Source organism: Nelumbo lutea, chromosome 6, assembly GCF_056320005.1.
Source record: "Nelumbo lutea isolate HS-2025 chromosome 6, American lotus-T2T, whole genome shotgun sequence".
NCBI classification, from domain to species: Eukaryota; Viridiplantae; Streptophyta; class Magnoliopsida; order Proteales; family Nelumbonaceae; genus Nelumbo; species Nelumbo lutea.
Window position 1 is genome coordinate 370,588 of NC_142689.1, and position 23,034 is coordinate 393,621.

The 23,034-nt window shown below is 40.1% G+C and overlaps 1 protein-coding gene across 3 annotated transcripts in view; it reads left to right on the top strand.

The window, feature by feature from the left end:
* LOC148846701 (vacuolar cation/proton exchanger 3-like) overlaps positions 1 to 23,034 on the top strand; it is a 74,555-nt gene that overhangs the window by 48,795 nt on the left and 2,726 nt on the right. For 2 of the 3 annotated variants that reach the window (XM_088950584.1, XM_088950585.1), the window contains exon 12: positions 8,042 to 8,135. In XM_088950584.1, the coding sequence (XP_088806710.1) occupies positions 8,042 to 8,135 (94 nt within the window). Of the gene's footprint in view, positions 1 to 8,041; positions 8,144 to 23,034 lie in introns of those variants that run through there. The other variant, XM_088950586.1, reaches the window with a different exon arrangement.

The window sequence follows — 23,034 nt, forward strand, 5'->3', positions numbered from 1 at the left end:
TTTACTCTCTCTGCCTTATACAAGGGAGTACATAGAAGCAAGAGTGACAATGCCAATACTAAGAATATGTTGCCTAGTAAAATCAAGCTTTGGATTCAATCCAGCCAAGAAATCAAAGACTCTATTCTCTTCTATATACTTTCAATATTGCTCACCATCTTCAGGGTCCTTCCATTCAAGAGTCTTCAGGTGATCCATTTCTTCCTAGATAGTGTAGAGAAGAGAAATACGTAGCCACAGATCTCTCCCCCTAATGCATACTGCAAGCTCCCCTTTGAAGCTGGTACACACTAGCAATATTGTTAACTTGGGAATAAGTGGCAACAACTCTATCCCAAATATCTTTGGTTATTAGAAGAAACATGTAGTTTCAAACAATATGTGGTTGCATTGAGCAAATCAACCATGACATTACAAGGGAGTTATCCTCTTCCCACTTTGCATATTCCGGATCTTCCAGATTTGGTTTCACCTCTTTTCCTGTGATAAATCCCACTTTACCTCTCCTGATGATGATAAGTTTAGCAGATTGAGACCACACCAAAAAGTTGGTTCCATCAAGTTTAATAGTAGTTATCATACTACCGGAAATGTCTGCACTTCCCGGGAACACACTGGAAACCATCTATACATCCTTAAATGATATAATCTATCAAAACACTTTCTCGTCAACAAAAAGGGGCCCCAAATACTTAAACACAGCCCAAGAAACAAGGTCACCACACAGTTAAGAGGCAATAAAAGGCCAAAAAACTAAGTTGGCACTTGGCACCAAAATAGAGGGAGAAGAAAATCTCCCAAAATTTGTCTAGGGCTTAGGAAAATATGGGACCACTTCCCGTTGCTCCCAAGGTAAAAAACAACCTGAATGGTCTAGGTTTTGTAGCAAAAAAACTGATTAAACAAAGTGCATAAGGCTCGGCATCAGATCTGAATTTTTCGTGATTTTCTGCTTAAAAAATCTACTAAAAATCATAGAAGCTTCGAACAAAGACGAGTCATACAAAAAATCTTCTGAAATCAAGGCGAACCAAACCATATATGATTCATGTATTGCCGCCACCTATACATACTACTAACATCATCCGGCGGCACTTGGACGTCAGCAGTTCATCTCGTGAAAGAGAATCGGCAAGAAAGGTATTCCCAAGTGCCTTTACCCGCTCTTATACCAAGTTGGAAACTAGTGTTGTAAATCTAGGGTTTGTATGAGAAAGAAAGAAGAAAATAGAGAAAGGAGAAGAAGAAGAAGAATGTGTCGAGTGGTGTGTTTTTGTTACTGTTCACACCCTCAAAAGGCACTTTATATTTTGAAACAAGAAATTATAGAGGCCCCTACTTGGGTGCCCACTTACAAAAAGAGTACAAAGGGAAGAGGTAAAGACCATAGTTGTCAAGGCGACGCCTAGGCGACTAGGCACTTTTCAAAGAGCGCCTCGCCCAAACACCAAGAAAAAATGTATTAGGTGCATGCTTAGGGGACTGAAACACATATAATATACAAAATTTATTAAATAAAAATAAATATAAAATATATTATATTTTATTGGTTGGTTTTAGTTTTTATAATAGGATATGTTGCATGTTATCATGTTTTTGTTGTAAGTAAAAACAAAATAATCTCAAGGGTTTCACTTTGACAAAAAAATCGAACTGAGGAAGAGGAGAGAACAACAGCCCTCCATCGTTCCAACACAGTCCTCTAAGTCAAGGTGAGTTAATCAGTTTCCTCCATTTTGTTCTCTTTTTTCCACTGGTTTAAAACAATGGTTACGCCCATTTTTCTCCTCTTCCTTTTTGTTGCTCCTTTCCTGGTTTGAATCATATTGTTGGACTAAAACAGGGGCTCCGCCCCCTTCTTTTGTTCTTAAATTTCTTGCGTGTTTTCAGCTTTTTTTCCCTCATTATTGGTGTCTGAAAAAGGGGCTCCGCCCCTTCTTTTATTTTAGTTTTTTTTTTTTTTCACCAGCTTTTCTGGGTCTAGAACAGGGGCTCCGCCCCCTTCTTTTGTTCTTAACTTCTTGCATTTTTCAGCTTTTTTTTTTCATCATTGGTGTCTGAAACAGGGCGGAGCCCCTTCTTTTCTTCTTTATATTTTTTCTTTTATTTTAATATTTTTTTACCAACTTTTCTGGGTCTAGAACAGGGGCTCCGTCCCTTACTTTTCTTCTTCATCTTCTTCTTTTATTTTAGTAATTGTTCTCATCAAGAAACACTGCAAGAAACACAAGCACAAAAGTAAGTGCAGAATACATAAAACCAAAAAAACTAGTTCAGAAGGGGTAGAAATCCATCGGCTTCTTATTTTTAAATTCCATCGCCCAGGCGAAGGCTAGTCGCCCACCTGGGCGCCCCATGGTTGCCTAGCCTCGCCTTGGTGCCTTGAAAACTATGGTAAAGACTAAAAACACCCTTGTCTAAACTTTCTCAACATAAACATAAGCAACAACATACTCAGAAAGAGAGGAAGAATTATGAGGAGGGCAGTAACAGCAGCAGTGGTGTGGACTATTTGGGGAAGAAAGAAATCAATGGATCTTTAGTGAGAAGAGTAAATCAAAGGAGGAACTTATTGAAGCCATAACAGCTAAGACTGCACATTGGGTAAAGACTTTGGACCTCTTCTGAGAATTCTCAACCAATGACATAATATGGTCTTCGACTGAAGTTACCCAAACAATTAGACACAGAGAAAATGTAAGGGTGGAATGGAAACCTCCAACTTTAAAGAAACTGAAGTTGAACTTGGATGGCAGCTCATTGGGCAATCCAGGAAGAGCAGGCATAGGAGGAGTATTTAGAAACAAGCAAGGGGTGGTAGTGGCCTTGTTTTTGGGACCGGTTGGCTTTTGAGACTCGGTTCAGGCTGAAATATTGGCTCTCTTACAAGGTATGAGACTTCAGTACAACTTGGAGTTGGAAATTGGAAGTTGAAGGAGATTCACAATTAGTCATTTCATGGACCAAGAAAATCAATGCCCCTTGGAAATACAGATGCTTTCAGGGAAATTGATCTCCTAGCAAAGAGGTTTAATTCGAATTTCAGCTGGGTAAGAAGGACTGCAAATGGGATGGCAGATGTGTTAGCAAAACTAGGAGTTGACAGGCTTCTTTTGTTTTGGGAAAAATTGTAATCTGATGTAATTTGGGATGGTGGATCGCTTTAATAACTGTACTAAGTTTCTGAAGTATTGATGAAATCTTTTTGCTGATTAAAAAAAAACATACTCAGAAAGACAACAAATCCAAACCAACTCCAATAAGCTCAACTAACGAGTAACAACACATCCAATCTCCTTGCAAGAAAAAAAAAAGGAAGAACAAACCTCTCAACCTCCTCCAAACACCTAAGATGAATTCTCCAAGTCTAGGACCTCTACCTGCCCCTCTCCCTCATCCCACACATCCCCTCTTCTCCTGGAAAGGAACTATTACAACTCTCATCCTTCTTTTTCTCAAACCCCTCAAAAGCCATTCTAGAAAAAGTCTTACTGCCCCCCAAAAAAAGACCCAGAGTTTTTCCAACTTCCATGTCCCTCTCCACAAATTTCCTTAAGTCCAATCCTTCATTACTCGTTTCCTTTATTCCTCTGTTCAACTATCCACCCTTCCCAAAAGCTTCATAATTAGCTTCCTTTTTATCACCTCTATGACTTCATTCCTCTTCAACTCCCCTTCGTTGAAACTTCCATCCCCATTATTTTGGCCACCATAGTTAACTCATCAGGCATGTTATGGTTCGTGCATCTAGAATAACCTTTCTTCTAATGAAAACTATATTATATTTATTACAGGGCCAGCCCCAACAAGGCTTTTTAGCCTTGAGAATACCTTGGTAACATGGACAAGATGGGATTTACTCAATCCTCTAGGTTTCTTTGCAACCATCGAACATTCACTAGAAACTGCATGGTCAAACACCAACCTTTTCCTCCCCAATTCTAGGAATGGCAACAGGGCGGGGATCATATTCCCCATCCCCAACCCTAATTGCTGCCAGGGATAAAAGTTACCCTCCATCACCATCCCAATGGAGATGGGTTCCCCCAGGAGACTTGAATTCCTGATTTTTTTTTAATTAATAGTATTTAAAAAAATGTATTTTCTTAAAATAAACGAAAATTTTAAAATATAAACACTATTTTAAATATATTTTGCTACATATATATAATATAGATGATATCATATATAATTGAGGTCGGGGCGGGGACTTCATTCCCCATCCCAACCCCGTCAACAGTCGGGGATCCCTATTAACCCCCATCCATGTCCCTACCCCACCAATGCAATCTCCATCCCCGAACTGATGGGGTCGAGGAGGCCAGGTACCCATCAGGGATGGGGAAAATTGTTATCCCTACCCAAATGAACTCCAATCCCTCCAACTATCACTTCTTCTACTAGCCACTCCTTGTTGCTCTTTTGAAAAAAAATGTTGTCCTCCACCTCACTGCAGTCGATCCTTAGACTGCACTCAGAATCCTCACCTACTTTGACGATGCATCTGAGGAAGCCAAGTAATAATCAAAACATAGAGCCTCTAGTTCCAAAGTTGAAACCACCTCACAGGCTGGAGCAAAATCTGAAGTTGAACCTGAAATGAATCAATTATCTTCTAGCTCCTGCTGCTTAGAACCACCTGAACCATCGCACAGATAGTTTCTTCATTCTTCCTTCCTAGCAGAGTCTTCTGAAACACTAATAACCAATAGATGTTTAGAGAATCCATCTTCCACAAGCTTAGGACTGTTCGACACCAATTCTTCTTTCTCCCCAGATTCATACCTAGTTATAACCCAAATCCATTCCTCACAAGCTTCCCCTTCCTTTTTACCGTCCCTATTCCACCTAAGAAAACCACCCAAATTTTTCCTAAGAATCCTATACCTTCCCAATTTACCCCTTGTCTGATTGGGAGGTGAAGAGAGTGCATGGAGCTGTTGGCAAAACTTCAGGCCTTGGAGATAAATCCCTCAGTCGCAGATGTCAGATTATGAAAAGAATGCAAGGATGGGAAGTTTACTGTCAAATCAATGTACTCTGCTTTGATCAGAAAACAGGTGGAGGCTGACCCAGTTAGGGGTATTTGGGGAAACCCAATGCCTCCAAGGGTTGAAGCTTTTGCTTGGTTGGTTGTGAGAGGATGCCTTTTAACCCAGGTTAACCTGAAGCTCAGAGGCATTCAGTTTCCAAGTAGATGTGTGCTGTGTTTTTCTGAAGAGGAAGATGTTTCTCACTTCTGCACTGCAAATTCACAGTTTGGTTCTATTTCTTCAAGCTATTTAAGGTGGACAGGTGCTCTATGGCAGATCCAGTTGAAATCTTTAGTTGTTGGCCAAGAATCTGTGGTGGCTTTAAATCTAAGATTTTATGGTCCTTTATTCTCTTTGCCATGTGCTGCGAGATCTATATTTGAGGAGAAAAAGAGAAGTATGAAAGAGACAGTGACTGTTATCAGTTCAACAGTTATTGGTTGGGTGCTGCTGCTTCCTGAGTTTCAAGGGTTGAGGAAGGAAGATTTTGGTGCTGATTTCTGGATTTCTTTGAATGCATAAAGAGTGTTGATGTTCTGAGTTGTCTTGAAGTGATTGTTTTGTTTTGAAGTGATATTGTAATGATTCTTTTTGTTTTCTGGTGGTGGTGACATCTTGTCCCCTAGTTATGTTCGTACTATTTTCCTTTAGGCAATAAATTTTTTTCTTTATTTATCTTCAAAAAAAGACCTAGGGATATCTCCTCATTTTCCAGAATTCTCAAGTTTGGTTTTCGGGTCTCAAGGAATGTCCCCTCTTGATGTGGGGGATGTCCCTGGTTTCTGGGTTTTCACTTGTTAGACCAAATCAATCCATAGGGGTCGTCGTCTCCTGGAAGGATGAGGTCATCTTCAGAGTTACAGAATTTTCACAGTTTGGCCCAAAGCCCTTGAGGGAATGTCTCCTCACTTATAGGGGATGACTCATGCTTCAACCCAGAAATTTAACCAATATTTCCTTGTTTAAAGCCAATATAAACTGAACCTAAGACCTTCCTATCTCATTCCAAAGACCAAGAAAATTTAGTCTATCTATTCTAGGTATAAACTTTGAGCCCTTAGCAAATGCACATGATCTGATTACATTGAATAAACAATAAAACCTATTCTAAATCTTCAAATGGTTCTTCCGTGCACGTGAGTTGCTTTTTTTCAGGTATCAGCCAATTTGAGTCTTTATGTCTGTAATAGATTTTGGGTTTTCTTTTGGGGATGTTTATGTTTTTGTTTGGGTCATTTGGTTGTGTGTCTGTTTTGGGTGATATCTTATCACCTTTCTATTGTATTTCTTTTCCTTTTTAATGAAGTTTTCTCTTTATTCTTCAAAAAAAACTCGGTTGCACTCATCTAATTCTGACAAATCTCTGAGACCAATGCTGTTTGTGTTGTTAGATCCAGTGGAATGATCTAACAGTTTGATAGTTCACTAGGTTTCCAAGGTAGAGTCTGTTGGAAGGATATGAAAAGGACTCGTAAGAGGAATAAACTGAGGAATTAATTAATTTCTGCCACTTAAACATCTTTCATCCCTTCTATATCAATTTAGATTCCATAGATTACACTGTAATGATGTATTTTCATGGGCCATGCTCTGGAGGGTAATGCTTGGTCTGACAGATATTCTGGATGTAAATCCCTTGGCAATTTTGGATCAAGAGTAGGGGTGTCAATTTTTCGGGTTCAGGGCAGGTTCGGTCGGGTGTAGGATCAGGTTATGGTTTTGGAAGTCTAACCCAAGTTGGGTTCAAGTCGGGGTCAACCTGTTTGGTTATGATACCCCTTACATAGAGAAGGTATTGTTGCAATTTTGTACGATCTTACTCCACAAACCTAAGGGTTTCATTTCATTTCATTTACCCTCTTCGAGTTTTTTCTGGAAGAGGTGAGTGGAGTTTGCAGAAAAGATGACCAACGAACTGTATAGCACTGAAGAGAAACTCTCTTTTGGAATTTCACTGATAAATTAGTCTTCTTGTATTTTTCTTGTCCCATTTTTCTTATGGGATGTTTCTTATGGTTCAAACTTTGAAGTGTCGAGGCTTTACATAAAAAATAACTGTTGAAAGCTTGAAACTTGAAAGAAGAAGAAACATCCAAGCAACTGTGGAAAAATTGTCTATTTTAACAAGTAAAAATAGTATATTAGAACTGCTGTCATGAATTTTTGTTTGATCATAACCCATGAAAATCACAAATAGGTGACGTGGGAAACCCTGGATATACTTCTCTTTGGCTTCATGGATCATAAAAGGAATTTACTTATTCTGTTTTTTGAAGAGTCTTCAATGTATCATTTTCTTCTTTGCCTAACCAAGTTTTGGAGCAAGACATCTTCCAAAAACCAATTCTGTCTTTACAGAATATACTAAACCCTGGATATACTTCTCTTTGGTTTCATGGATCATAAAAGGAATTTGCTTATTCTGTTTTTTGAAGATTCTTCAACATATCGTTTTCTTCTTTGCCTAACCAAGTTTGGAGCAAGCCATCTTTCAAAAACCAATTCTGTCTTTACAGAATATACTGTTAATGTATCTATTGGAAACAACCACCTTGATGCATCTGTGTATCACGACCAGCTTCAAGAAACATAAGGCAGGTCGGGTTGGCATCATGTTCTGTCTTATAGGGGTGGGGCGGGTTTGGAAATTGATCCTTGTTAAATCAGGGTGGGTTGGGTTCAGGCAGAGATAGTAGAGGGTCAGGTTAGGGTTGAGGCAAACACTCAATCTGACGCGTTGGCATCCCTAATAAAGAACTTATTCCAGTAGGCAAATACATGAAACCAATTTTGTCAATTTTCTCTATTAAGAGCCATAACTAGATATGATAATAGGCCTTGGTATTCCTTATGACCAAGTAGTAATTAAAAAAATGCCAAAACTAATCTTCTAGTTGCTATCAGAAACCTACATTTCATTTTAGGTAGTTCTGCATCTTACTCATGTACAAGTGTCATATTGATTATCAGTACATGTGAATTATTACCATTACTTTCTGTCATTGCAGGAAGGGACTTCAAACTATTTCAAAGGACTGATGCTGATTCTATGTTATCTCATTGTTGCTGCTAGTTTTTTTGTACATGTAGACCCTTCAAACGGTGAGTAGCAGGAAATCTCTTCTATATGATCGTGTTTTCTTGCATTCTACCAAAATGATTATGCAAACGTTTTCCCCCCAATGTTTTGAGTTTGAATGGTTGTCACCATAACGAATATGGTTCCAATTCATATGTTTAGAGATGGGGGGGTGCTGTTGCATGTTGTATGAATAATATCAGAGAGAAAACATGTAGTTTTATACAAATAACGAAGAGTTATGATTTTCATATAACTGGCCAGGAAGAATTTTATTTGGTACACGTTCATTATATATCTAAAGAGTTAGAGTTATAGGACAAACATGACATTGGATTATGGCCAAATCGGTGTCCCTCAGAGTGACTGAACTAACTGCATTGTGGATCATCCAGTTCAGTAATCCCTGAAAATCCTTTCTTAATTCCTAAATGGAATCATGGATAATGCAAGATTTGGCTATAATCCAATATCAAGTCTAATTTGTTAATTCTTGGACGTGGCGGTGGTCTTGGAAAAAATACAGCACTGGAGTAATACTTTGAAGAAAAATGAGAAGTGCTTCAGAGTGGAACTGCGATTTAACTCCAAAGGTTGGTTTATTGTGCTTACCGAATGGTTTGGGCGGAAGAAAGCAGCTGATATATATACCGATGGGAAAACAGAGCATGGGCTGGACTTCTTTTGCAGAGATGTTACAGGAATTTCTGTGGAGAGGCGACAATGGAGCTAAGACAGCTCAGACAATGTTGGCTATCAGATCAAAGCCACCAAAGGAAAATGGCATGGGGGAAGGGGTTGATAGTAAACAGAGCTGCTTAGAGTGGCACAAGAAATTTGTGGTGTATGCCAATAAAAAGCTGGAAAGAAGTTTTAGAAGGTATTAAAAGAAAACTTTATCCTGAAGGCATGCTGAACTTAGTCCAATTCCAGGTAGGTAAAGCTCTATTGGAATTGGTAGGTCTAGACAAGGAGATATTCATGCCCTCTCAATACAAACTTCAGAGGGTTTAGTGGTCGTTGAGTGAAAATCTTAGGACTCCTATTTTACACCTGGTCATATGGCATGTTCAAGAAGATAACAGACTTCTGCGGAGGAAGCATTAAGGAGCTGGACACCTCAGACTTGAGTGCAGCAACCTTGAATCTAGAGGAAGTAAAGCCTAAAGCTTTACTTAGATCGATGAATCTGATTGTCGATGAAGTAACCTACAAGATTTGGTTACTTTTGTTAGTGGTAGCCCAGATGTGGAAGAGTCTGCCAAAGGTAGGAGACGATGCCGGCGGGGAAGTGGTCAGGACACATGACAATCTGGGATAGGAAGATGAACGACATTCAAATTTTATAAAGGAAACCCACCATTCCTTCTTTTGAGAGGTGGTAGACAGGATACTGATTTCTTGGGAAAATCTAGGCCATCCAAATCAGATTGAAGAGTCAAAGTTAAATCCTTCACTGAAGTTGTGGTAGGTAAGAGTGGTGAGATACCCAAGGAATTTGAAGGGGCGCCAAGTGCCAAACCGGTGGTCAAACCGAGGTGTGTGGGTGGTCCATCTGACCCTACCTCCAACTCATGTGATACTTAGAAGGTCAGGTGACAGAGCAAGTTTGAGTGCTAGGGGATGATATCTTCGATCTATCATCATCCTCCTTGATGTCTAAGAACGAAAGTCGATACGCAACATCAAAGCAGGGCACCAACACCCTTTCCTTTGCCTTAGATATGTCTAAAGGGCTAAATCTAAGTTCAAAATTTCAATGCATATCAAGCTGTATCGGCCAATACATATCTTATCGTGGGCTTCTCGATACACCATTACAGGGGATGTTTCGGGGTCTAACCCGGTTCAGGGGGTAGATGGGCCTTAAACCAACCCCTCCGGACCAGGTTGGAAGAAAAACTAAAAAAGAAAATGATGTGAGCCACAATACAGTCCGATATGCCGGTAGCCAGTGTCACTTCAAAACGCTACCAGAGCTTGAAGTATGGATGATTACACACTTGGGACGTAGCTTTTGTTTGTAGACTCCTTGAAAGAAACTTCTCTAGAGCCAAAGGAAATTGGATTTGATTTGCCTGCTTTAGACTTGGTGGTGAGCTCTATAGCTAGAAGAGAATAGTTGGTACAACCAACAGAGGCACTAGATCAAGGTGTTCGTTCTTAGGATTTGGGTTTTAACACTGACCTTCATAGTGAAGCTCAGGAACAGTCAATCGGTGCTATCCATGCTTTACCAAACAAGTATGGAATTCTAACAAAACTTGTATATAAGAAGGCTTACTCTAAAGTGGAGCAGGGATTTTTTTAACCCTTCCCCCCCCCCCCCCCCTTTTTGTTCCCTTTCCTGTATTTTTGTTTCCTTCCCCTAAGGCTTCCTCTAACTTTGCCTTCGCTTTTGTTGCAAATCCAATCAAAGCCAATTTTGGAGTTGAACAATTGCCCTTGGAGCTAAAGATCTCTTAGATAGTCATATTGTGGAAGGGGTACAATCTTGAACCTAGTCCTAAAAAACCTTTCAGCTTTGGACCTAGAGAAGGACTCTGGGAGAACTGGGATAGACGATCTAAATCCCATGAAGAAGATCCTTGTCAGCAAGGATAAGGATAGATTGTGGGCTAATGAGATTGTTAGCATTCATCAGCTGTCAACTGATGGTTAGGATATTGGAGCGCTGAGTTGGGCTACAAATGCTTCTCCTTGGAGGGCAATACATGTTTTCCTCTCTCTTTTTCTACCTTTTGTCAAGTACAATATTTGTTCAAGGGACCTTGTTAAATTCTGGGAACATGTTTGGGTGAGTAAGACACCCTTGAAAGCCTTGTTTCCTTCTTTGTTCTCTATTTCAAACTGTAATCACAATGGACTTTGGTCGGCGGTCGGTCAAGTCTCTGAAGGTCTGGAGAGGACAGTAGGGAAGAGAAAAGGTGGGGGAATACTGGTTGTAGACAATTTTGGGAGAAGAGCAGAGAAGGGAGTGAGAGAGAGGGAGAGACAAAATGAGGGAGATGACGTGAGAGACCCCTAGAGTCAGGGTTATGTGTTAGTGTCTCCCATGGGGAAGAGTTGTTCCCCTTTTTATAGAGAGGACCCCAAGGTTATAAGGAGAAGGATCTAAAAGGAGACCTTTCCTAGTAGGAAAGGGGATCTTTATCTTTATCTCAGCTATTAAGGGGGCACCATTGGGATTTCGCCACGTGTCCTATGAGATCCTTTAAGGAAAAGGTTTCCTTTCTCTTAAGGATTCTAGCATGACGCGTGTAGGCTATATCCCCTTACAGATTTTCCTATAGACACACGTTGGGACATTCGATCGGCTAATGCGTTTGGATGTCCCTATAAATCATCTTTGAAGTGTTTCGTCACGACTTGCCACGACTGTGTGGAGTGCAGGTTACCTGCGAACATATATTGCTGGATTTGGCTTTGTTTATCGTTCATCATGGCATGAGCTACCATTCTATGGTCATCGCAGGATGTTGGTAGTGTATCAAGTTCGTTGCAGAGTTGCGATATCATTCTAGACTAATCATTGGTCTTGGATAGCACACAGTTCTCATCACAAGTGCGTGAGCCTTACGATACTTTGATAAAGTGTCGTTGTGCCATTACAAAGGCTTCCCTGTTGGGATTTCTCCGTATGGTTTTCTTTTGACATCTTCGTCGTAGTCCCAATGATGGTAAACTACATGCACTTACATTGGCCCCCTTGCTTATTGATAAGAGTATTCTTGTCAATAAGCATCTTTTGTTTTTTCTTTGCTTGTTTGTTGTCGAGTATCTGTGATTAGATGAGGACGGGGGAGTTGATTGATTTGTAATAGATTGCGGTTTCATGGGCGTCCCAAAAGAAAAGACATCGGGTTATTTTATACTTCGTTGGAATGAAGGGCATCTCTTTGTTGGTGTTGCCATATTGACTTGCAGTTGTTTTTTGGGTTGTTCGAGTCATATACAAAGTGTTGAAGGTATAAGTGATGGCATAGCTCAGTGTTTCCTTTAATTTATCCCAAGAAACATGTCTGCTATGACTTGTCATTTTAAGTTTACAACCCCCCTATTTCTTGATAGAAGGCATTCTATCAAGGAGCATTCGAGAGTGGGGAGAGATTATGTTGAATTTTCATCTCCCTTGTTTCTTGAGAGAGAAGCCATTTTATCAAGAAACATTCGAGAGGTGTATATAGAACCTTAGGCACATCGATAGATGCATAAAGTTGCTAGAACACCCAAATGATTGCATAGCATTGTCTATAAGCATTTGTTATGAGATTAAAGTGATTGATGTGTTGTTGGTAGAGTTGCTGGTGGGTTTCCAAAACTAGAGAAGATTCGAAAATAGTTTTAGAATATTAGGATTCTGCATTTTGGAAAGTGAAGTATTAGGTAGGGAGGAAATATGGTACAAAAGGTGGTGTAATAGTAAGCCCCCCATTTAGTGTGTTGAATTTTGGAGGGAACCTAATATTCTTGTGATTTGTGCATTTCTTGCAATTGCTCTGTTATAGCATGTTGATAGTCTTGTAATGATAATATCGTGGATCATGATGCATAAAGTCTTATTTGAACCATGTACGGGATGTAGTTGCGTAGTTTGGTTAGTGTGATGAAAGTTTACCAATCGATTGAAAGAGTGCATTCTCTGCTAGGCTTGGCATAAGATGGTTGGTGCCGGAGCTTACTAGTGTCAAGTTCTTTTTGCAACTGTTTGATTATAGTGAACTTCACAGTCCATTATATTTGTGCTTGTTTGTGATATAGACAAAGGTAGAGTAAGTCACTTATGCCTAAGGCTAATTACCCAGGGCTTCATAAGAAATGTGCAATGCATGGGGCTGCCATGGCTTTTTGTCAAATAGCTACCTAGTGTTGCGAAGGTTCTATGGGATAGTCGCATGGGGTTACCATGGCCTCCTGGGGTTGCTAGGGAATTGAGATGTGCTACTGGAGTTGCCAGGGCCTTCCTGGGGTTGCTAGGGGATTGAGATGCGCACCTGGGGTCGCCAGGGAATTAAGATGTGCATCTGGGGTTGCCAGGGAACTGTGATCTGCACCTGGGGTTGCTAGGACCTTCTTGGGGTTGCCAGGGAACTAAGATGTGCCTGGGGTTGCTAGGGAACTGAGATGTGCCTAGGGTTGCTAGGGCCTTCTTGGGGTTGCCAAGTAATTGAGATGTGCTTGGGGTTGCCAGGGAATGTAGATGTATGCCTGGGGTTGCCAGGGCTTTCCTAGGGTTGTTAGGGAATGTACATATGTGCTTAGGGTTGCCAGGGCTTATTACAACCGGCGTGTCAGCCCGGAGGTGATGCCTAGGTCTGGTAGACCAGGCCTCTAATGAATAAGCTGTGTTGGCAATTAGTGCTTGTTGCTCAATACTTCTATGTGATGTTGCAAGAAACACGTTAGGGAATTGTAGGGAATGCGATGAATGGGTAAATGCTTGTTTAAAATTCATTTAAAGCTCATAGATCGATTCAAAATCATATCTTTATTGCGAAAAAAAAGGAAAAAAAACATGTTTGAAATCATGTGTTTGTGAAACAATGGTGAAGCATTATTTTTGAACCAGATGATAACATATGTTAGAAGATAGTATTGAAAGTATGTTTTTGGAAATAACTATTTGATTGGAAATTCCATGTTTCGGAAAGCAATTCTTCATTGAAATACCAAAATTGGTCGAAAAGAGATCATAGTAAATTGTTGGGACTGAGTAATGCTTCCTGTAACGGAACAAAATTATATTTGAAGCATCAGGTCCGAACTATCATGATCTGAAACATATAAGATCAGTCAAATATGTAAGAGTTTTGTGTGCCTTTGCTAAAATCAATGAACCCCCCCCCCCTTCTAACCATTTTCATTACCGTATTGGTCGCTGCTTCACCGATTATCGTCCTAAATGGTAGAAAATTAAACAAATCACTGCTACAAATGAATAATTGCTATGTTAGAGAGAATCAAAGATAAGTCTCAATAATAATTTAAAGATCATGCAATCAAAGAAGAATCCAGCTCAAGTCAAACCCATCCGTCTCAGGACCCTCTAAAACAATTTACTATATAAGCACCATTGTAGGACAATAATCATATCGCTACTAGTATAGAATCTAAAAATCAAAATTAAATAGGTCTTGGATCAAAGAACGAAACAATGTTCTTGAACAAACTACATTCCCAAAAAAAATCCAACAAAAGACTAACCAAACTAACTCAAAATAGGACCCTGTGTAACTGTGGTGGATCAAATTAATAGAGAAATTCAAAAGCTTAACAAAATCCTGCATGATCGACGTAATAATCACTAAAACTCGAAAGAAGAAGAAAGGCTCATAGAGCTTTAGGACATTGTGATAATGCGGTGGTAGCCACTGATCGAAAACCAAGAGAGACAGGCGAGCCCGCTTGACCTTCACATGGGGAAGCAATCTGCTTTTCTCTATCGGAGTTGGGATCGATACTGCTTTTGTCAGTGATGAAAGAGGGATTGACATCTCGATCAATATCCTTGAAACTAAGCAAACTAAATGGAAGACGGGGGAAAAGAAAGAAAGCAAATAGAAGAGATTCATCATTGCAAGAACCCCAAACATATTCTTGGATTATTTTTGTTAGAAAATAAAAGAGAAAGAGGGATGGATCCCTTTCCTAAATGTTGTCCCCGGGCCTTCCGTACCTCGATTTACTTTAGGTTCAAAAAATCATCTACCTAACCTAGTCGATGGTGGTGATGATCCCCTACCCCTTGTCACTGTGATTGTTACTTCACATCGCAGGGAGAAAGAAGGTAGGTGAATAATTCATCCGTGACTTCACTCACGGATGATCTGAATTAGAAGCTAGAATCTGGCGTCTTGGGGATTGTACGCCAATAGGCCCGATTCGAGTGACTTTGTTGGTGCAGGAAGACTGAATTGCCATTCACACTGATCTACTGCTATAGGCAGCTCACCTAAGAAAACCTACGTAGCTGCGTTGTTGACGAAGATAGACCCCAAAAACGGTGATTGGTAGCCAAACCATCATCAATACTGACTTTGACTCCCGACTCCCATTAGGTTTCAGTGCCATCATTCGCTCCATAGATCGGAAATTAACCAAAGATTCTTATGTAATCACAATGGACTTTGATCGGCTGTCAGTCAAGTCTCCAATGATCTGGAGAGGACAGCAAGGAAGAGAAAAGGTGAGGGGGAATACTGGTTGTAGACAATGGTGGGAGAAGAGCATAGAAGGGAGTAAGAGAGAGGGAGAGACGGAATGAGGGAGATGCCGTGAGAGACCCCTGGAGTCAGGGTTATGTGTTAGTGTCTCCCGTGGGGAAGAGTTGTTCCCCTTTTTATAGATAGAACCCCAAGGTTATAAGGAGAATGATCTAAAAGGAAATCTTTCCTATTAGGAAAGGGGATCTTTATCTTCATCTCGGCTATTAAGGGGGCACCATTGGGATTTTGCCACGTGTCCAGCAAGATCCTTAAAGGACAAAGTTTCCTTTCTCTTAAGGATTCTTGCATGGCGCATGTAGGCTACATCCCCTAATGGATTTTCATGTAGACACACGTTGGGACATTCGATTGGCTAATGTGTTTGGATGTCCTTGTAAGTCATCTTTGAAGTGTTTTGTTGTGGCTTGCCACGACTGTGCGTGGTGCAGTTTGCCTGCGAACATATGTTGTCGGATTTGGCTTTGTTTACCGTTCATAATGGCGTGATCGACCATTCTATGGTCATCATAGGATGTTGGTAGTGTACTGAGTTCATCGAAGAGTTGTGATATCATGCAGGTCCCGAAAGGTATTTCATGCTCATTGCAAGTGTAGGATGGCCTTTTGTGCTCATCGCAAGTGCATGAGCCTTACGATACTTTGATAATGTGTTGTTGTGCCATTACAGAGGCCTCCTGGTTGGCATTTCTCTGTATGGTTTTCTTTTGACATCTTTGTCGTAGTCCCAGTGGTGGTAAACTACATGTAGTTACGCAAACCCAAAGGATGAGCAAGTTTCTTCTTTCTTGATTCCTGCCTCCTGGTTGGCATTTCTCTGTATGGTTTTCTTTTGACATCTTTGTCGTAGTCCCAGTGGTGGTAAACTACATGTAGTTACGCAAACCCAAAGGATGAGCAAGTTTCTTCTTTCTTGATTCCTCCTGCCTCAATCTCAAGGTTTGATTGCAACTTGGGTTTAAGGAGAGGTCTTAGAGATTCTGAAATGAACCACATGTTGGATTTGATCAGATTTTTACAAGGAGTTTTCTTGGACCCTTCTAATCCGGATAGTAGAATCTAGACTCTAGCCCCCTTTGGATCCTTTTCCCATGCTTCTTTCTTGAGAACCTTGTCCCAACCTTCTGTAAATCTGGGGCTACCCTTTCCTGTTAAAGAAGTGTTGGGAAGGCCAACCCCTCTGAGAATAGGGGCCTTCTGTTGGGAAGCTCTTCTAGGGAAGATCAATACCTGTGACATACTTCAAAGGAAAAGACCTTCTTGGTGTTTGTCTCCTAACTGGTGCACTCTGTGCAAGGCAAATGGTGAGAACTGTTATCACTTGTTAATCTCTTGTCCTTTTGTTCTATCTATTTGGATTTGGTCTACTTCTTTGTTTGGTTGCAGGTTGAATTCTCTTCTAAACTGACAAAGCTTGTTTGCCTCCTTGGTTACTAGTGGGATGAAGAGAAGGGGTCAAGTTCTTTAGAGATGCACCAGAGCTGCTATCTTCTGGACAGTTTGGGAAGAAAGGAATCAAAGGGTATTCCAGAATAAGGAGGTTGTTATAGTTGAAGTGTTACATCAGGGTTTGAGTATATTCCAAGGATAGATGTATCTATTCCATTGTGGTCTCCACCTGCTGAAGGGTTTATAAAGTTAAACTTTGATGGAAGCAGTGAAGGTAACCCAGGGCCTTCAGGTATTAGAGGTGTATTCAGGAATGAGGAAGGACAAGTTTTGGCTTTATTTTCTCTGAGTCGGTCAGTGTTGATGATTCTCTCAGGGCAGAGTTCTTGGCCGCGTTGGAAGGGATAAAGAGAGCAAAAGAATTAAATTTACATAACCTAATCATTGAAGGTGACTCCAAGGTAGTTATTGGCTGGCTGGAAAAATAAGAGAATGGACTATGGGAATATGCGAATGAAAAAAAAAAAAAAAATCAAGTGGTTGTCAAGGGGTATGGTAGTAAGGCTTCATTGGGTCAAAAGGAAAGCTAACTCCTTTGCTGATGCCTTAGCTAAACAGGGGGTAGGAAGGGCTCAATCTTTGTAGGCTTGCTTGTAACTCTTTGATTGTGCTTTGTCTGTCCTTGGGAAGGGCTAAGAGAGTTTACTCCTCCTCCTGGATGCTATATTTGTAATCTTCCTATTTTAATAAAATTTTTATTATTGATCGAAAAGTCAACAAAAGCAACCTAGTCAGGAGGAAGTGACTCCATTGGTCCAAGAAGGAAGAAGTAAGGGAAAAGGCAATGAAGTAGAGGAAAGAAAAGGAGGAGACAAAATCTTATTTGAGGAAGAAAGGAAAACAAAGAAAGGGAAAGAAGAGTTGAGGTTGAAAAGCTTAAATGTGGCATAAGTTATGAGAAGGAGAACAAGAGAAGGGAGAAAAGAAAGGGGAAGAACTAGGGTAGAAGATATAAAGTCCCATGAACAAGATCCTTGTCAGCAAAAACAGCCTAGTCTGGTGGAAGTGACTCCATTGGTCCAAGAAGGAAGAAGTGAGGGGAAATATAATGGAGTTGAGGAATGGAGATAAAAGTTTATTTGAGGAAGAAAGGAAAACAAAGGAAGAGAAAGAAGAGTGAGTTTGAAAAGCTTAAATGTGGCATAAGTTATGAGAAGGAGAACAAGAGAAAGGAGAAAATAAAAGGGGAGAGTTGAGTATAGACATGTACTTTGAGGAAGGACTCTAAGAAAACTGGGGTAGAAGATCTAAAATCCCATGAACAAGATCCTTGTCAGAAAAAGCGGCCTAGTCTAGAGGAAGTGACTCCATTGGTCCAAGAAGGAAGAAGGGGAAAGGCAATGGAGTAGAGGAAAGAAAAAAAGGAGACAAAAGCTTATTTGAGGAAGAAAGGAAAACAGAGAAGAGAAAGAAGAGTAAGGTTGAAAAGCTTAAATGTGGCATAAGTTATGAGAAAGACTCAAAGAGAACAAGAGAAAGGAGAAAAGAAAAGGGGAGAGTTGAGTAGATTCTCAGTCTCTGTGAAAATTAAAAGCTCCTTGGATGGGAGAAAAAAGGCACTAACAAATGTTTATGGCCCCAACTTGTATGGAGACAGGGCTTTTAGTTCAACTTGATCTGTTGAGAAATTGGAAAAAAGTGGCACTTTTGGCTCAAGGAAAGGAAGAATAATCACGGACTGGAGATCCCTGACAACCAACCATGTAAAACTTAACTTCTGTGTAAGTTTTATAGGCCGTCAAGGCATGGCTGGGTTAGGAGGTGTCTTCTAAGATTCTGAAGGCTCTATGCTTGCTTTGTATTCAAGACCTTTAAAGCATGGTGATGATTTGAAAGCATAAATGTTTGGACTACTTCATGGTTTAAAATTTTCTAAGCAATTTGTATTTCATCAGTTAGAGGTGGAAGGGGATTCTCAAGTGGTCATTTCATGGATAAAAAGCAATAATCAAATCCCTTGGATCAATAGGCATACCCTTTGGGAAATGACAGCATAATAAGGGAGCAAACAGTAACTCTTAAATGGGTGAGAAGAACAGCCAATGGGATGGCAGACACTCTAGCTAAGCAGGGGGGCTTTAAGACAGCAAATGTCTTGGGAAAAATTGTAATCTCTTGTTTGTTTAAGGTGGAGAGTAATCTCATCATGATGTATCCTTAAAGTCTGTTTTTAATAAAATCTATTTTTACTAATAAAAGAACTCGTATAGAGACAGGGCTCTATTCTAGGAGGAGTTGTCTGCTATCAAAGGACTATGGAAAGGCCCTTGGTGCCTGAGGTGTGACTTTAATGTGATCAGGTTTTCAAGAGTAACAAATATAGAACATTCCCATTAGAGGAGAACAAAGAGGAGGGGATGGAAGCGGTGAACAGGGGAGTGAGTAGAAGTCAACAAAATTCTGGGTCTGTTTTCCTAGGAGGGGAAGAATTTGCAAAGGAAGCATTCAGGGCTGCGGAGGATACAACCAAGAAGATCGAAAGTACAGTAGTTCCAGTGGTTAACTATAATTGTGATAAATCAACAGTGCAAGAGATGGAAGCGATTGCTGAAAGTTGCAGGGAGTTCACCAAAGAGCCAGGAGAGGTCGAGGGGGTAATGGCTTCAGCCAGGGGTCAGAAGTTTGTGGGGAAGTCTGAAGAAGTCGTGGAAACTCTAAATGTAGTCAGAAGATTCAACAGCAGATCCCAGTTTCTAAGGTTTTCACGAGGTTAAAAGGTGGTCTATTTGGTGTTGGGCCAAACAAGCTCATCAAAAAACCAAAAATAAAAAGTCAAGACAACAAGTAGATCGTACTCACAAAACTGAGAAGAAGAATTAAGGTATTTCAAGCTCCAGTTTGATATCGGGTGTCTTGCTTGATACTGTGGGCGTGGGGCTGGCTAGGATGTTTCGGATTTCTTTTTTCGTTTTTTGGTCTTGTCCTCTTTTGTTTTGTTTAAGGGTTTGCTCTAGTTGGGTTTAAATTTAGTTTGCTTTTGGTTCTGTTTTGTTTGGGTTTCGTTGTGCTTCTCTGGGTTTTCTGTTTGGGTTGGGCTTTCTCTCAAGTGATTGCTTATCACCTTCCTTGTATTTTCTTTTTATTTCAATAAAAAATTTTCCTTTGCCTTCAAAAGAAAAAAAAAAAAAAAGAGAAACAAATAATCCAAACCAAGGTTTTACTACTAGCATGAGAAATTTTAATAACCTCATTGATACCCTACAGCTAAGAGAGGACCCTCTTTTGCAAGCTGATTTTACTTGCTCAAACTTCCAATCCCCCCCCCCCCCCTTTCTATTTTCTTATGATTAGGAGGAAATGTGGGGGACCCTATTTTCAAAAGCCTTGCCTAGAGGTACCTTAGCTCATTGGAAGGGTTAGGATCCATCATATGGATGGCTGAACTATGTTAAATGGCTGGGCGAAATTTCAAAAATTTCCTAATCCTTTTGGGAATCGAATTCCCTATGTTTTGAAAAATTATATTTTTGCGGATCAGTCTTGCACTGAACCAGATCAGATTTGAAACCAAACAAAGAGGGAGATTTGTACCTGATACGGATACTACAAACACAAATCCCAAGGTGGAAGTTCATACTCAAATCAGTCTTAAAACCAGCCTCCACTGAAGATGGCACAATGTATAGGTGAAATTGATTCAACAGCACAGTTTTATGCAAAACCGAGATCCAACTGCTAGAATCGAACCGAGGATGATGACATTGATATATGCTCAAATCAGTCCTAAAACTAGCCTCCACTGAAGATGGCACAGTGTATAGGTGAAGAAGATTCAACAACACAGTTTTTTGCAAAATTGAGATCCAACTGCTAGAATTGAACTGAGGATGGTGACCCTGATATCCCTTGAAATTTTCTTGCAAAAATCTGAGGAAAACGGATCTATATTAGTCCCAGATAGCTGATATCGAACTGGGAAAAACTAGGAGACAAAAGGGTGTAGAGAGAACAAAAAACTGCAAAAATATGAAGTTGTCTTGGACTGATCCGCCCCCTCCTCTTTTATAATCTCTTATGGAGCTATCTCCTAATCTAATTAGGAGATAATTCAGATCTAAATCAGATATGGACTCTAATTAGAGATATACCTTATCTTCTTATAAGATTAAGTGCTCCATACCCAGATCCGAACCCAAATTCGCCCCATGGCACATGACAGCTTAAGTTGCCATGTGACAGCTTAATTAATCATATTAAATCTGGACCTTAGGCCCATCAACTATAAGGAGAGTGTTGCATGGCCAACTTAGGCCTGATTTGTATGGTGTGGGACCCCACATTGACCTTGCATATGTACACATGGGTTCAGCCCAGCCTTTGTGAAAAGGCTTGGCCGAATTCACTGCTAAACGCAGTGAACCCCTGAGCACATCACTATGGACTCAATATGGGCCCAACATATACACTTTAAGTGATCATTGAATTCAGCAATCCCATGAAGATCCAATGATAATGGACTTAAGTAAGATAAAGCCCATCAAGTAATCAGCCCTATAATAGTCTCCTACACTTAATCTCTCGACCCATAATGATCAAACACTTCCCGACAAGGAAGGACCTCTCCCTTGGCTACAAGGTGCAGTGTCACACACTACTCGAATGGATCCTAGGAATTAAAACCTTTTGCAAACATTTTCATAAAACATTAATATATATATATATATATATATATATCGTAAATATATTTTGTAAAATCAGATTTCAAAACACTGTTGAAATTCACTACTGGTAGTTCGGGTTTCCATCAGAGAGAGTGTAAACCCTATCATTCACTATGTCCGACAAAAGGGCCAATCCTATCACTATGATCACCCAGTTAGGTGAATTCTCGTATTGCCCCAACATACCCACGTTTTGACCCTTGAAGGATCTCACTAATTGGCATATCAAAGACAGCCAATTCCAACACCTAGTGTAGTAACATAATCAAGTCTAGGGGTTATGTATAACTTTCTAGTTTTTCCCATCAATCTCCAAGGTCCAGAGCATAATTGGAAAATAGTTCGGGTTCAATGTTTCATCCAAACACACATTGCATGTGCTTTGGGTCTAATCCTAGTAGCTGAGACAAGTTGCCCCATCTTCTTTGGCAGCACATCAGTGTCAGCCTCGGCAGGATAAACTCTCCAAGTCTATCCCACGACTAAGAACATTCTAATCTGACACGAGTCTCATAAGTGTCCAATTTAAGGGGTAATTTCATAGAAACATACTAATACCAACATGAAACAATAATGCACTTTTATTCATTTATAATAAATGTATTTGTACATTAATCTGATTGGAGCTAAGGGCATACATTGTCTAACACACTGCCCTCTTTGTATTGAGAAAGAAGCCATGTTTGGAAGTCCTTCACTTTTTTGTTGTGAAAACATGTGGTTCAAGGATCCTTCTTTTAAGGGAAGGCTAAAGACCTGTTGGGAAGAATCCAAACCTCTAGGGAGAAATAAAATCAGATGGTTTTGCAAAATGTTTAAGAACCTTAAAGAAAAAATAAAGGCCTAGAACAAAGAGCATTTTGGAATAGTTATTGAGATCAAAGAGTCAATTTCAAAGGAATTTAGACCTATTTGTCTGACTGGAAGTCTTTATAAGATCATTTCAAAGGTTTTGTTTGAAAAGCTCAAGTAGGTTTTTCCATCAATGATATCACCATTCCAAGGGACATTTGTGGAAGGTAGGCAGATAGTGGACCAAATACTAGTGGCTAACAAGTGTGTTATAAAGGAAAGAATGGGCAGAGAGAAGGGTTTGGTGTGTAAATTGGATCTAGAAAGGGTCTGTTATCTAGTAAACTAAAGGTTTCTATTAGAAGTCCTAGAGAAGCTAGGGTTTGGAGCTAGATGGAGGCTATGGTTAAAAGGTTGTGTCAGCTCAGTCCATTTTTCAATTCTTATTAATGGGGTGGCAAAAGATTTCTTTTTGGCTAAGAGAGGCATAAGACAAGGGACCCTTTATCCCCTTTTCTTTTCACCCTAGTGGCAGAGGTCTTGAGCAGAATGGTTGTGGAGGGGCTGTTTAGGGGTTGGAGGATTTTTAGGGAGCAAGTAATTGTTTCCCACCTTCAACTTGTTGATGACACAATTCTGTTTTACGAGGATGTTGACCTAGACATGGTGAGAAATTTGAAGTTATTGATTGACAGCTTTGTGGGCATCTCAAATTTGAAGATAAATTTGCATAAAAGTGGAATCATTGGAACCAACTTGGAAGAAGGGGGACTTCTAAGTTTTGCAGAAGTGTTGGG